Here is a 14,664-nt window from a genome sequence, read left to right as displayed (position 1 = left end):
TGACCTATCCCAAAATAAACCATCGTATGGGTTGGTCCACGTCATGTTCACATTTCAGTTGTGGAAATCTTAAGCTAGCAAAAAGTAAGCATATACCAAAGCCAGATCAACAATATATCCAAAGAGACAACTTCAAAGGCAAAGCAAAGCACCTCTAAAAGTAAAGAGCATAGTATGCTGCAAAATCCCAAAAAACAACCAAACATTCTCTCTGAATCAAATACTCCTTAAACATCCAACAATACACATAAAACTCCCAGAAAAAACTCCATTTTCTTTTGTCCCTTGTCTCAAAATATCATAATATGGGACTTTGTTTCACTAAAGACTCTTGCTTTACAAAGTCTAGAGATGTTCCAATATCATCATCTCCTTCTGAATCTCCTCAATATCATCCAATACCTGTATTATCTCAAAAACGTCGCGACGAATCACCATCACCTCCAACTCCAACACCAGCACCAGCACCAGCACCAGCACCAATGCCAATTCCAGCTTTCAATCCTATGCCAAGAACTAGTATTTCCCTACCATCATCTTCTCAAATAGGTCCAATTTTAGGCAAGCCTTATATTGACATTACTACAATCTATGATCTTGACAAAGAATTGGGAAGGGGTCAATTTGGGATTACATATCTTTGTACTGATAAATCCACTGGATTGAAATATGCATGTAAGTCCATTTCAAGAAGGAAGTTGGTAAGTTCAAAGGATAAAGAAGATGTTAGGAGGGAAATTACAATACTTCAATATTTAAGTGGACAACCAAATATTGTGGAGTTTAAAGGTGCATATGAGGATAGACATAATCTGCATTTGGTTATGGAATTGTGTTCAGGTGGTGAACTTTTTGATCGTATTACTGCTAAAGGAAATTATTCAGAGAAAGAAGCTGCTAGAATTGGGAGACAAATTGTGAATGTGGTTCATGTTTGTCATTTTATGGGAGTTATGCATAGAGACCTTAAACCTGAGAACTTTTTGATGGTTAGTAAAGATGATGATTCTCCATTAAAGGCCACTGATTTTGGGCTATCTGTCTTCATTGAGGAAGGTTAGTTGCAAATTCTCCAGTAGTATTAGTATGTATTCTCGTATTTTTGTTATTCTTAGGTTCCTATTACTACACGTTGCTTAGTTTTGATCATTTTATTATCTTGTTGTTGTTGTTGCTTCTTTTTCATAGCTTCTATACTACCATTTTTCTTTTCTGTTACTGTTGTGGTTATGCTTTCCTTGAGCCAAGAGTATATTAGAAACAAACTCTACACCTCCACAAAATAGGGGTAAGATTTGCGTACACATTATCTTCCCCAGATCACACTGTGTATGTAGGATTATTATGGGTATGTTATTGATGTTGTTGTATATTTGAATAGTATGATTATAATGGTAGCAGTGAAACTGAAGCCTAGAACCTTTGTTTTCTCTAATATAATATGTTACATCATGTGAAATTTTCATTTAAAAGCTGTTAGAAAAATGAACTTTTATTTCCTTAATAACCTGCTTCTGTATCAATATCAATATCCATTGGGGTTGGGCCTTTATCTTTTGCTGAAGTTATTCTCTTCTGCTACACTTTATTTGCTCACATCCACAATCATATAATTCTGTTTGATGTCATGTGATAACTACTTGGAACAATAAGTTTGAGTAATGGGTTGGATATAATTTATTATTATTATTTTTTCTATCAGTTGATGGTAATGTGAATTAGACTAGTAGTGACAAAATAAGTTAAGTGGATAACTTATTTAATCCTCTTCCGCTAGTTGTTTATATCTATTTATCCTTTCAGCTTCACTACTATTTTCGACTTTTAAATATATGATTGGAAGTTCTTAAAGATATATTTGAATGAAGTTCACACTCATTGTCAATAACAATAATAATAATGGTGAGTCCGATTGTACTTTATATTTATTAATTTAAATCTTGAATTCGTCCCGGTTTATGTTTCGTGCGTTATAGTCCACGCCTTCCGCCATGAACTCGGGTCCCCGGATTCGGATCATCTAAAATTTGTACGGAACATCCATGACCGTTTCTCATAAAACTTAAATTCCCATGACGTATCGCTCCTTACACTGTTAAGAGGATTAGGTAGAGAAAATATACTAAATTTGGGACTGAAAGAGAACAAAGTTTTCAATTGATGGGACAGTTGAAAACGAACTTACTAGACTTTGGTCCTTAAGTTTGTGAGCAATAAAAGACTTACCTATGTGAATGTCACTTTCAGTCAACCAGGTTGACTCAGTCAAGTGAGAAAGTGACAGGTCAATGTATATTTTTCTTTGTATCAGTGTAAAACCAAGAACATGAGGTATGTAATCATGGAGGTAAATAAATAAAAGAGGAAAGGGTCAAAATTACCCAACTTATTTCCTAGTATTAATTTTGTTCGTATTTGTCGTGGAGCATAATAGAGCTCTATCCTTAAGTATAATAAAAGATAATTTCGAAGCCTAACCAAAAGTATTGATTGATAAATTTGGACCTTCTTCTCAAAATATTTTAACACGTTAATATTAAAGTCCCCTTAAAATTAAAGACAAATGCAAGATGATATATTAATAACAATAGTATGAATGACCTAAAAAATATGATGACTCATAAAATTTAAATATTTGCACAATAGATGAATGAATTTGAACATTTTCCAATAAATAACCAATAAGTAAAAGACTAGAGGACTGTATTTCTAATTAGGTGGTCTAGGACTCTTTTAATCAGATAGACAAGACACGTTTTTTTATAGGGCTATGTGACACCCTAGGCGAATCCCACGTCAACAAAACACGGGAGAGATGTTGAGTATTTAAGTAGACAGACCTTAGGCTCTAGTGATGCTTTAAAGTCGTGCGAGCTTAGGCCCAAAGCGGACAATATTACTAATAGGCTGGGCTGTTACATATGGTATCAGAGCCACTCCGCGTGCAACCTTGAACGGTGGTGGGGCAAACCTCGGTGAGGACTCTAAGTCCCCACATCGACAAAACACGGAGAGATGCTGGGTATATAAGTAGACAGGTAGACATGCCTTACACTAACAGTATTACTTCTTATTGTCATATTTATATTGAAATAATTAGAGAGAACAAATTTTTATTTACGGCGGATACACATGTGCGCCGGAGAAATTCGTTTCGTTCATGCATTTGATTTCTTGTACATTAGAGAATATCGTTCTTGTGTAAATATTTACTTAATTACATTTCTATGAAATATAGATATTGACATTTTATAGTTATCGATTATCTTCTCACTATTACTAGCAATAAGCTAAAATTTTAATGAATTATATATTGTCACAGGAAAAATTTACAAGGAGATTGTTGGAAGTGCATATTATGTTGCACCTGAGGTATTGAAGCGCAAATATGGGAAAGAGATAGATGTTTGGAGTGCTGGAGTTATTTTATACATTCTACTAAGTGGATTTCCTCCTTTCTGGGCTGGTAACTATACTTTTCCTGGCATAATGTGTTCATATAGTAGTGTGGTACAACTTTTAACTTATCAGTATTCTTTTAAGAAAATCCACGACTGCGTTTAATTTCTATACGCTGATAGTGTAAAAAGAATTCCATTATCAGGTTGTCTCAAAAATACCTATAGGTAACTGACTGTTATAAGTGTGATAAGTGTGATCAGAGGCGATGCTAGAATTTAAAGCTTATGGATTCAAAATTCTAATTTTTAAAAGTTATTGTGTTCTAAATTAATAATTTGTGCATATTCAATGAATGAATTTGGCCGAACCCACAACCGTAAGGCTAGCCCCACCCCTGAGTGAGATTAGTAACTTGAAAAATAAGGCGTCCTATCTCGTACACATTCGGACGAAGCTGTGGGAAGTGGGGGCTCTACCAAAAAGCATGCAACGACACAATCAACAGGTGAGCCCTTACCTGTGAATGTGGTTCCGGATCTCTTGCATCATATTTGCTACGGCCTTAAGGTTGAGAGAGGCAAATGCCGGATATAAAAACAAACCACAGTGATAGTTTTCAGCCATGAGTTCCCCTATGACATAAGCGTTCGAAAAAACTTATTTTTGTTGCCTGTACTGGAATTCCCTTCTGGTATTTTCTAACAACTCAGTTGATTTTACTATTTTATGTGTTTGTATTTGTACATCAGAGACTGAAAAGGGCATATTTGAAGAAATTTTTAAAGGCCAACTGGATTTTGAATCCTCTCCCTGGCCTTCTATCTCTTCCTCTGCAAAGGATCTTGTTAGGAAAATGTTGACAAAGAATCCTACAAAAAGGATCACTGCAGATGCAGCCCTCGGTAAGTACATATATTTCAAGCTTTATTAGTTTTACATATTGCTACTCGACGTTACACATTATAACAGTAAAATCGCAAAACTATTTTTTGTTACCAATAAAACTTGGACAATGATATATGATCCAGAACATCCATGGCTCAAGAAAGATGGCGAAGCATCGGACAAGCCTATTGATAGTGCTGTTTTGATTAGGCTAAAGCAATTTAGAGCAAGTAACAAGATGAAGAAGCTTGCTCTTAAGGTACCAAAATAGTCACTTGCCATAACATTTTCTCAGTAGTAAATTGTAACATTTTCTGATGCTGAAATATGCATATTGTTTAAAGGTTATCGCAGAAAATTTATCAGAAGAAGAAATCAAGGGACTGAAACAGATGTTCAATAACATGGATACTGATGGAAGTGGTACAATCACATATGAAGAACTTAAAACAGGGTTGTCTAGGCTAGGATCCAAGCTCACTGAATCTGAAATAAAACAGCTAATGGATGCAGTAAGAATGTTACAATGTTTGATTTACTTGTTTTAGTTTATTTCTCCGTGTATGTGACCAGGAGGTTACGGGTTCGAGCCGTGGAAACAGCCTCTTGCAGATATGCAGGATAAGACTGCGTACAATAGACCCTTGTGGTCCGGCCCTTCCGTGGACCCCGCGCATAGCGGTAACTTAGTGCACTGGACTGCCCTTTTAGTTTATTTCTCCGTGTGACTTATAGGTCACGGGTTGGAGCCGTGAAAGTAGCCACTAATGCTTGCATTAGGTAGGTTGTATGTAGAGGTGGCAAAATGGTTAAAAGAAAATAGTTATTCACCCATATTATCCATTAAAAAATGGGTTGGATAATGAACTTTTTAAAAAACGGGTGGAATATGGATAAGAACCATATTATCCACTTAGAAAATAGTTAACCAAATGGATAACAATGGATAACTAATGTATTTTAACTTTTACATTTGTAAAGCCTCAAATTGGGGTTCGTCAAGTTTGGAAGACTAGGAATTCTCCCATAAGTAATCATATTCAAGAAGCCATGGATAATATGGATATCCATATTATCCGCTGGATAACCCATTTTTTACCCGTCTCAAATACGGGTCAGGTCAGATCGGATAATCTATCCGTTTTTTGAATTACCCGTTTCTGACCCGCTCATATCCGCCCCGCCCCGCCCGTTTACCACCACTAGTATGCATCACACCCCTAGGGGTGCGACCCTTTTCTGGACCCTGCGTCAACGTGGGATGCCTAGTGCACCGGCCTGCCTTTTTAGTTTATTACAATGAAAAGCAAGAACCTTATATTGACTGACTTGGCTTGGACTGCACTAAAATGTATACTTTTTGGTATTGATGTTTTCTTATTACAGGCAGATGTTGATAATAGTGGGACTATAGACTACATTGAGTTCATTACTGCTACTATGCATCGACACAAACTGGAAAGAGAAGAAAACTTGTACAAGGCTTTCCAGTTTTTTGACATGGATAATAGTGGGTATGTATTTTCTTCATTTTCCTAATTAATTTGGAACTTACTTAACATGTTCCCAATGCACATGTAACTGTTATTCCCGCCAATATTGCTGTATTTGTAAATAATAATTCTGCAAAATATAAGTTAACGTAATGAAACAATAATAAATTCGAGCCCACTGAATTCACAGTGTTTCCTTAAGGAATTTAATCCCCTCCTAGTACCCAAGGTAATGGATTATTTCCTCCCAGGATAGAACGAATAACACACTGGTGTAGCGGTACTTCAAACCCCAGTGTTTCAGCGAACACAAAGTTCGGTAGCAAATCACACTTACAGTTGCTTTGTTTGAAGTTAAAAACAATGCAGAACGAAGGAGTATAAACTCAGAAAATCGTATGGAAATGCTGAGAGGAAGGAGTGCAATGTATAGCCAATTTGTTGAGCGAATTGTGTGTTGAGTGTCTTTCTTCAACATCTGCTGCACATATATATAGCAGCCAGTGTTGGTGGAGCAAGCACATTCATGGTGGGTTAATCCAAATCCAAGTCCGAATCCAAATAACAAATAAATTTGGTCCAAAAAATCAATCAATCAATCAATCATTTGACCAAATCCAAATCCGAGCCGAGCGAGCGACGACGACGACGGCGCGAGGCTTGCTTTCTTCTTAACTCTTTAAGAGCTACAAGAAGAGCAATTATATATATACCCACCAAAAATGTCTTCCTCTTCCAATATGGGACAATGTCTCATTGTCAAGAGGGAAACTTAAAATTTTACTCAAAATTTCATTTTCCCTCCATTTCCCATTCACCCTCATTTTAAGAATATTTCATCTTAAAAACAAAACCTCAACAGTAACAACATCAAAGATGCATTTCGGACAGTGGCGGAGCCACCTTATGCTAAGGTGTGTCAATTGACACACTTTCGCCGGAAAATTACATTGTTTTGATCTTTTTTATATTTTGACACCTCTCAATAAAATTCTTGACTCTGCCACTGATATCGGGTACTAGTTACCTGAAAAATAATTTTGACAACTTACTACAATAGGCTAAATTACACTAAGGGGTCGTTTGGTTTGAATATGGCTTATGCCGGGATAAGTTATGCTGAGATAAGTTATGCCGGGATTAGTTATGTTGGGATTAGTTATCCTGGTATTGTTTTTTATCCACTGTTTGGTATGTTGTATTAAAAATGACAATTGCATAATTTCTAAGAAGAAGGTATAAGTTATCCCGGCACTAATTACCCCACCCTCTACAAGGCATAAGTTATCTCGGTACTAATTTTAATCCCGTGATAACTTATACCAGGTTTGCTAACCAAACAAAATATTAAGGTGATATTAAATTTTTATATCAGCACTATACGTTCTTATACCTCGTACCAAACGACCCTTAATAGTGTGAAAATCAAATGATTTGTCTATGTGTATATAAGTTAAATCCTTTTGCAAATATCTTTGTTAAGAGTTGTACTTGATTCTTGGTTTAACTTAACTGGTCCTATACTGCTTGTTTTATTTTGACAGATTTATTACAAGAGATGAACTAAGACATGCAATGGCAGAATATGGAATGGGGGATGAAGCTACAATTGATGAAATACTAGATGATGTTGATACAAATAAAGTTAGCCATTTTCCTCTTATAATAAGCTATATTTCATTCTCTGATATCTCTTTTTCAATACAACAAGGTTTGTCATATATGTTATGTTTTCATAAATGTAGGATGGCCTAATTAACTACGAGGAGTTTGTAGCGATGATGAGAAGAGGAATTGTTGATGATCATGGAGGGAAACTAAGAGAAAATTGACCATTTTTGCAATGTGAAATCTCTCCAACTTTGTGCTAGAACTGCAATCATTTTCCATGAATAAGATTCTCCCACTGTGTAAAGTTTGAAAGTGAAATACCAGCAGTTTCAAAGGAGGGAGGAGTCTCCAGTTCTTGTTACTAGATTTCAGTGAAATGCTTATTAAAATATCAATTACCTCACGAGTTTAAGTTCTATGCATCAACGCCTTAAAAAATATATACACAAAGTCAAGGGCGAAACTATGTATCGCCAAGAATGGTCAATTAAAAACCCTTTCACTAATTATACTGTGTATAGGGTAAAATAGTACTACTTATTATTAATTAAAAAATAGACTTTGAATTCCCTTATATAGTCTACTTGCAAAGGATGTTATTAAATTTTCTGGCTTTGCCACTGCACAAAATAGTTGCAAGTAAATCTTTTTTATAAGCATAAGTGGTAAGTCACTTGCAAAGTAGTTGCAGGTAAATCTTTCTGAGAAGCATAACTGCTAACCTACTAAAAATGGTTACTCATCTGCAATTGTTAAGCTACACTGACAAAGTAAGGTCTTCACACCGTCAGTGTATATAACTTAAATCTGATTACTATTTCCTAGCATTTCTTCGGACCGTCTGTGTATATAACTTAAATCTGAATACTTTTTCCTAGCGTTTGAAGGTCTTAAGCTAGAAAACGATGAGATATGAGTCTTTTTTCTTTCTATATAAGAATCAACTCAACAACTCCTTAAAACAAATGTATTTTGCTTTTCCTCCTTTTTAAAAGAGTCTTTAAAATCCTTTTCAACATTTTGAACTAGTAACAAGTGACAGCCTCAGATAAATAAACCATTTACTCACAAGGATTCATCTGTAAGTATTTAAGAGCTTGTCTAACAAAATGTACATTTCTGATTCTTCAAAGGTTCATATTTGATTGCTGCTAAAACCAAGAATTTCAAGTGGAAAAGAGCATAAATAGAAACCATTAAAGATTCACCATAACCTATCAGTAAGACAAACTTTATACCAATTATAATATATTGTATTCTTTGCCTATTTATCTGATACCAACATAACATGTAAGAATGCTAAGATCAGCTTCAGCCTAATAACTAATTAGCTGTCCGGGCCACGGGCTTCATACACTTGGGGTGTACCTCATAACCACACTCAAGGCATTGGTAAGCCCATCCATAACCCTGCTCATCACAATCACAACAGATAAAAGCTCCACGCCCATGTCCTTCTGGTACTAAAGTAAGTTCGTGGCGATGGCCCGAATGGTGTTCTGTCTTAGGAAGGCCTTTTGCTACTTCATCCATTTGCTTCTCTAGTATTCCTACTCTTGTCTTTGTGAAAGGGTAAGCATTCTCTTTATACAAGTTGATAAGGCTCCTACCTGTCGAGACATAATTAAGTAAAGAAACGTGTGCTCAGTCTAAAAACTTAAGCTTTGTAAATGAGATAGTCACACACGGCAACATTACCTTGTTTGGTCACTGTTTTGCCGTCAGGGCCCAAAACCACTAGGCTTGGAATCCCTCGGATATCAAAATACTTAGCTAAGTTCTTGATTGTTGGATCATCATATGGGACTGCTAGCCATGGCATGGTCTCAAAATATGTCAGGAACTGTACCTGGTCACGGTCACTTGATACGAACACTATTTCAAAATCTTCATCCTCCTTTCCTTCTAGTTGCTGCTTAATCTTTTGGTAGACTGACATTAACCTCGGTGTAAATTTGAATGCCGGAATGCACCATTGTGCTGAGAAGTAAAGTCCAACAGTTTTCCCCACTAAAGAAGCAACAGGCACCTACAAGATTAAAATTCAGAGACGTGCACAAAAGAACCAGGTGAATGCTTAATGCTAACATCTGCAATTCTAATAGGAGCACTTATAAACTATAAATGCACACATCAAGTTCAATAAGAATCAGTTAACCCATAGTCCAAATTGAGAAATTGGGCGAAACTGACGGGCTATTTTGGCAGTGTTATCGAGCTAATTTGGACTACTCTTTTAGAACGAGTTAAATTGGGATATGCTCAAATTTGTCCTTTACTAATATATCTCATGCCCAACCTGCTAAACTCTAGGCGGATTGGGCGGGTTATGTGTTCTTTGGTCAAATTTGACCGCCCTAATTATAACACACTTGTAATTATTGATCACTACTCCTAGTAGATATTCACATTATTGCCAGCTTTTACATATCTTGAAGAACATTTGATTAACATGTGATAAGTAATCAAGAGTAAACTATATTTGAAAATCTGTTTATAGATGCAAAACACAGACTTGCCTGTTTAGATCCAGGTTGCACCAAAAGATAATCTCTGCCATCGCGTGTTAGCAAATTACTCAACGTCTGATTGTCATGTTTCTCCTTCTCCTTCTCCTTTAACTCCGCCAACCTGTCTTTGGTAAATGGAAAAGCTTGTACTCCATATCGGTAGACAAGTTCAACTCCGTCGCTAATTACTGCAGCATCTTTGTTGCTGTTAGGTTGTAGAATTATCAAGCAAGGGATACCTTCGACATCAAATTTTCGAGTAAGGGCTCTTCTTGTCTCTAAATCAGAGAATGGAATTGCAAGCCAAGGCATTGATGACTTATAAGTGTTAAATGCATCTGAGTCTTCATCAGAAGAAACAAAGACGATTTCGAAGCCAGGATTGATGTGATCTTTAAGTTGCTCGTATACATTGATCAACAGGTCTGTAAACTTTGTACATGGTGCATACCAGTTAGCTGAAAAGTAAAGGCCGACAACTTTGCTTTCAAGGTCGGAAACTTTCACCTGCGTCAATACACAACCACTATCTAGTTGAAATGCCATATGTAGTCGGCGGTCAGAAAGCATGTGAAGTTCACAATGCAATAAAATTGGATGGAACTGCTAACAAACATGTAAATTCCATTGAAGCGGTGTCAAAAGATGACAGATTCCATAAGAATATTCGCGACGGAATGGCATAAATCATGAAAATGAGTTTAAGGTTACCAACTGATTGGTGCAGAATTAGCAGAAATATTGCTTAATATGTCCGGAAAGAAAAGGATCTCCGACATCAAACCAAAATAGACAAATACAAAGATGATATCATATCTGTGCGGTTGTGCCTACTGCAAAATAACACAATACTAATAAGTTTCTGAGTAATACCAAACTGTTGTGCAGTAACTTTTTTGATTTCAACTTTTTGCCGTAATTATTTTGCGGCGGTGGAGCTAGAACAGGTTAAAAAGAACAAAAATGATAAGACTCTTCCTAGATTCCAAAGTTCTTTTCATTTTATTGTAAACATAAGTAGCATAATTTGATGCATTTAGCAATTTTAACTTTGGTTTTGAATTGAAAGAGAGGGTGCTTACCGTGCATACAAATGATACAGTAACCAATAACGAAGGTGTCGAACAGGACTAGCAATTGATTTTTCTTATTGAAAAGATGAAATCAAAAAAGATAGCGAACAACAGATTGGTATTTCTCAGAAACTTATTATATCTGCCCATTTTAATTTGATGTTAGAGGTCCTTTTCTTTTCACGCATTTTAAGCAGTATTTCTGCTAATTCTGCACCAATCTGTTGGTAACCTTAAATTCATTTCCATGATTTGTTGGACAAATTAAGGATATGGCAGGAGGTATACCAACGGCGGGGCTAGAATTTTAGTGAGATCAAAATAGAAAGATGTAAATATAGGGAAAAAACCAAGAGATTCAACATAGTATAGAAAGATAAATTTTTTTTTACCCAACTATACAATGTCATTTTCCAGCGAATAATATTTTACCTAACTACATAGTGTAATTATTTCGTAGTATATACAAAGAAAATTCTTCCTAACTATACAGTGTAATTTTTTTGCAAAAAGTTACTGGCTCCGGTACTGAGCAAGAGGAGTAACTAGTATAATAATTATAATAATAAGTACCTGAGCTCCGGTTGAAGAGAGAAGAAAATCACTATCTTTGGAAGCTAAAATAGAGCGATAATCCTCAGCAGAAACAACGAGAGAATCTTCATCTTTTACAGGAAAAGAGTGATAAACAGGGACGAAACTGTTAAATTCTGCTTCTTCATCTTCCTCTGTAATATTAATCTTGTAAGTTTCACCCTTATTTGCTTCTATAATTATTTCCTCCATATTCTTCTACCTCATTCTCTTTCTTTCGCCCATTTTAAGCTATAGTTGAGTGTGATATTTCACCAATATGAAAACCATCAATTCAAAGTAGTACTTAATTTGTATTCTTTGGGAAAGTTATTATTGTACCTAGCGTGAAAGCCATGTGTTTTTATTCACTATCTATATCGTTCTACGTACAAATCATGCATACCTCTGTTCAATTTGTAACACGTAGCGTTTTCTTCTCTCTCCTCTTTAACTTTCCGTCCTACTTGAGTATTCAAATATTGTTATAAAATAAAGATACTAAAGTGAAAATAAATATAGAAAAATTGATATATTATTCAAATTTTAAACGTATGTACATAATGATTTTTATTTATAGAAGAAATGAAATTGCTGTGTAAGTTGCTTATAAGCTGCTGTATAAGCTGCTTGTAAGCTGCTACTTTAAGTTGTTGTGCCAGATATAGATAATCTTCTATCATGGGTAATATTTATCCATAACGGAGTACCGAAAGGATAAGTTTCTTCGGGAGGCTTATTTCTAATAGAGTACTAAATAGATAAATATATTTACGGCGGAGTCTCATATGGATAAGTTTCTTCAGGAAGCTTATTTACAATGGATTACTAAATTAACATCCATAATATAATATATTTATAATACTCCCCCTTGGATATTCATTAAAAGATAATGTGCCTCATTAAAACCTTACTAGGAAAAAACCCTGTGGAAAAAATCCTAGTGAAGGAAAAAGAGTACACATATTTAGTAATACGCATTGCTAGCTGCCTCATTAAAAACCTTATAAGAAAAACCCTGTGGAAAAAAATTTTAGTAAGGAAAAAAGAGTACATCGCGTATTTTACTCCCCCTAATGAAAACCTTGTTTTAAATATTTAAGTCTCCGCATTCCAATCTTGTATACCATCTTCTCAAAAGTTGGAGTTGGTAAAGATTTAGTGAATAAATCTGTCGAATTGTCACTTGAACGGATTTGCTGCACATCAATGTCACCATTTTTCTGAAGATTGTGTGTGTAGAATAATTTTGGTGAAATGTGTTTCGTTCTATCTCCATTTATAAATCCTCCCTTCAATTGGGCTATGCATGCAACATTGTCTTCGTATAAAATTGTGAGTCTTTTCTCACATTCCAAACCATATTTTTCTCGAATAAAATGAATTATTGATCTCAACCATACGCATTCCCTACTTGCTTCATGAATAGCTATTATTTCAGCATGATTTGAAGAAGCAGCAACAATAGATTGCTTTGTGGAGCGCCATGATATGATAGTACCTCCACATATAAAAACGTACCCGGTTTGAGATATAGGTTTATGGGGATTAGATAAATAACCTGCATATGCATAACCAACAAGATCTGCACTATCTTTATTAGCATAAAACAAACTCATATCAAGAGTTCCCTTTAAATAATATATGCTTAATCCTGTTCCAATGTCTCTGTGTAGGAGACTAACTATATCTTGCTAGTAAATTAACAGAAAATGCTATGTCAGGCCTTGTAGCATTAGCAAGATACATTAGTGCACCAGTTGCACTGAGATATGGTACTTCGGGACCAAGGAATTCCCCATCCTCTTTTGGAGATCGGAACAAATTTTTATTCACTTCAAGTGATCGAACAACCATTGATGTACTCAATGGGTGCGCTTTATCCATGTAAAAGCGTTTTAAGACCCTTTCTGTATAGGCAGATTGATGGATAAAGATCCCATCTGCTAAATGTTCAATTTGCAGACCAAGACAAAGTTTTATCTTTCCAAGATCTTTCAACTCAAATTCTTTCTTAAGATATTCAATTGCCTTTTGGAGCTCTTCTGAAGTTCCAACAAGATTTATATCATCAATATAAACAGCAAGTATAACAAATTCTGAAGCCATTTTCTTTATAAAAATACATGGACAAATAACATCATTTATGTAACCCTCTTTCAGCATTATCAAGACAAATAGCCTTTATAGGATAATTTGGAAATTGTGCCCTTAATCGAATTATTTGGGCTAATAACTTTGCAAATGCCAGGTTGCGAGATGATAATAGGAACACATGAGACCATCTTGAAGATGCATCTATTATGACCATAAAATATCTAAACAACCCACTTGGTAGGTGAATAGGTCCACATATATCCCCATGTATACGTTCTAAAAAGACAGGGGACTCAATACCAACCTTCATTGGTGATGGTCTAGTGATCATTTTGCTTTGATAACAAGCATCACAAGAAAATTCATCATTTGTAAGAATCTTCAGGTTCTTTAATGGATGCCCACTCGAATTTTCAGTAATTCGTCTCATCATTATTGATCCAGGATGGCCCAAACGGCCATGCCAAAGAACAGAAGTATTTGAATCAGTAAACTTCTGGTTTACGATGGAGTGTGCTTCAACTGTACTAATTTTTGAATAGTATAAACAAGAAGATAAAGTTGGTAACTTTTCTACAATGCATTTCTGGCCAGTTTGTAATACAAAGATATTCCACGTTCATTTCATCTATTGTCTCAACATGATACCCATTTCGGCGGATATCTATAAAATTCAACAAGTTTTTTCGGGACTTGGAGGAGAACAATGCATTGTCGATAATAAGTTTTGTTCCCTTAGACAGAAATACAGTAGCTCTTCCGGAGCCTTCAATCAAACTTATATTACCAGAAATTGTTGAAGCATTTGCTTTTTCCTTATGCAAATAAGAAAAGTATTTCTGATCTTTGAATATGGCATGAGTTGTTCCACTATCAATTACACAAATATCTTCATGATTGGTCTTTGATCCAAACATAATTTGAGGATTATCCATATTCTTCAAAATGACATAAACAAAATAAATATGATAGTAAACATCATTTTCAAAGCATAACTTTCATTTATGTACAACAATTACA

The 14,664-nt window shown here is 35.3% G+C and overlaps 2 protein-coding genes across 2 annotated transcripts; one reads left to right on the top strand and one right to left on the bottom strand.

Annotated features, from left to right (window-relative positions):
- Positions 1-167: 167 nt before the first annotated feature.
- Positions 168-7,794, top strand: LOC104111933 (calcium-dependent protein kinase 29). Its single transcript, XM_009621752.4, has 8 exons — positions 168-1,056; positions 3,323-3,466; positions 4,152-4,304; positions 4,431-4,546; positions 4,632-4,799; positions 5,674-5,801; positions 7,325-7,424; positions 7,526-7,794. Exons 1-8 carry the CDS (start codon positions 306-308, stop codon positions 7,610-7,612), a joined length of 1,647 nt encoding a protein of 548 aa, XP_009620047.1. The 5' UTR covers positions 168-305; the 3' UTR covers positions 7,613-7,794.
- A 761-nt stretch (positions 7,795-8,555) lies between these two features.
- LOC104111932 (probable nucleoredoxin 2) lies at positions 8,556-11,854 on the bottom strand. The gene is made up of 4 exons (XM_009621750.4): positions 11,548-11,854; positions 9,911-10,408; positions 9,090-9,420; positions 8,556-9,001 (listed from the first exon to the last, which is right to left on the bottom strand). The coding sequence occupies exons 1-4, from the start codon at positions 11,758-11,760 to the stop codon at positions 8,715-8,717; spliced, it is 1,329 nt and encodes a 442-aa protein (XP_009620045.1). The 5' UTR covers positions 11,761-11,854; the 3' UTR covers positions 8,556-8,714.
- Positions 11,855-14,664: the final 2,810 nt, after the last annotated feature.

The sequence above is a fragment of the Nicotiana tomentosiformis genome, chromosome 4 (genome assembly GCF_000390325.3).
Source record: "Nicotiana tomentosiformis chromosome 4, ASM39032v3, whole genome shotgun sequence".
Taxonomy (NCBI): Eukaryota; Viridiplantae; Streptophyta; class Magnoliopsida; order Solanales; family Solanaceae; genus Nicotiana; species Nicotiana tomentosiformis.
This window is presented reverse-complemented; position numbering and strand designations above follow the sequence as displayed.

Excerpts from the sequence above, each read along its gene's own strand:
- LOC104111933 (XM_009621752.4), top strand. The coding sequence starts at position 306 with ATGGGACTTTGTTTCACTAAAGACTCTTGCTTTACAAAGTCTAGAGAT. Across the intron at positions 4,547-4,631 it reads TGAAGAAGCTTGCTCTTAAG|GTTATCGCAGAAAATTTATC; the intron begins GTACCAAAATAG and ends TATTGTTTAAAG. Across the intron at positions 4,800-5,673 it reads TAAAACAGCTAATGGATGCA|GCAGATGTTGATAATAGTGG; the intron begins GTAAGAATGTTA and ends TTCTTATTACAG.
- LOC104111932 (XM_009621750.4), bottom strand. The coding sequence starts at position 11,760 with ATGGAGGAAATAATTATAGAAGCAAATAAGGGTGAAACTTACAAGATT. Across the intron at positions 10,409-11,547 it reads TCTCTTCAACCGGAGCTCAG|GTGAAAGTTTCCGACCTTGA; the intron begins GTACTTATTATT and ends GTATTGACGCAG. Across the intron at positions 9,002-9,089 it reads CAAAACAGTGACCAAACAAG|GTAGGAGCCTTATCAACTTG; the intron begins GTAATGTTGCCG and ends ATGTCTCGACAG.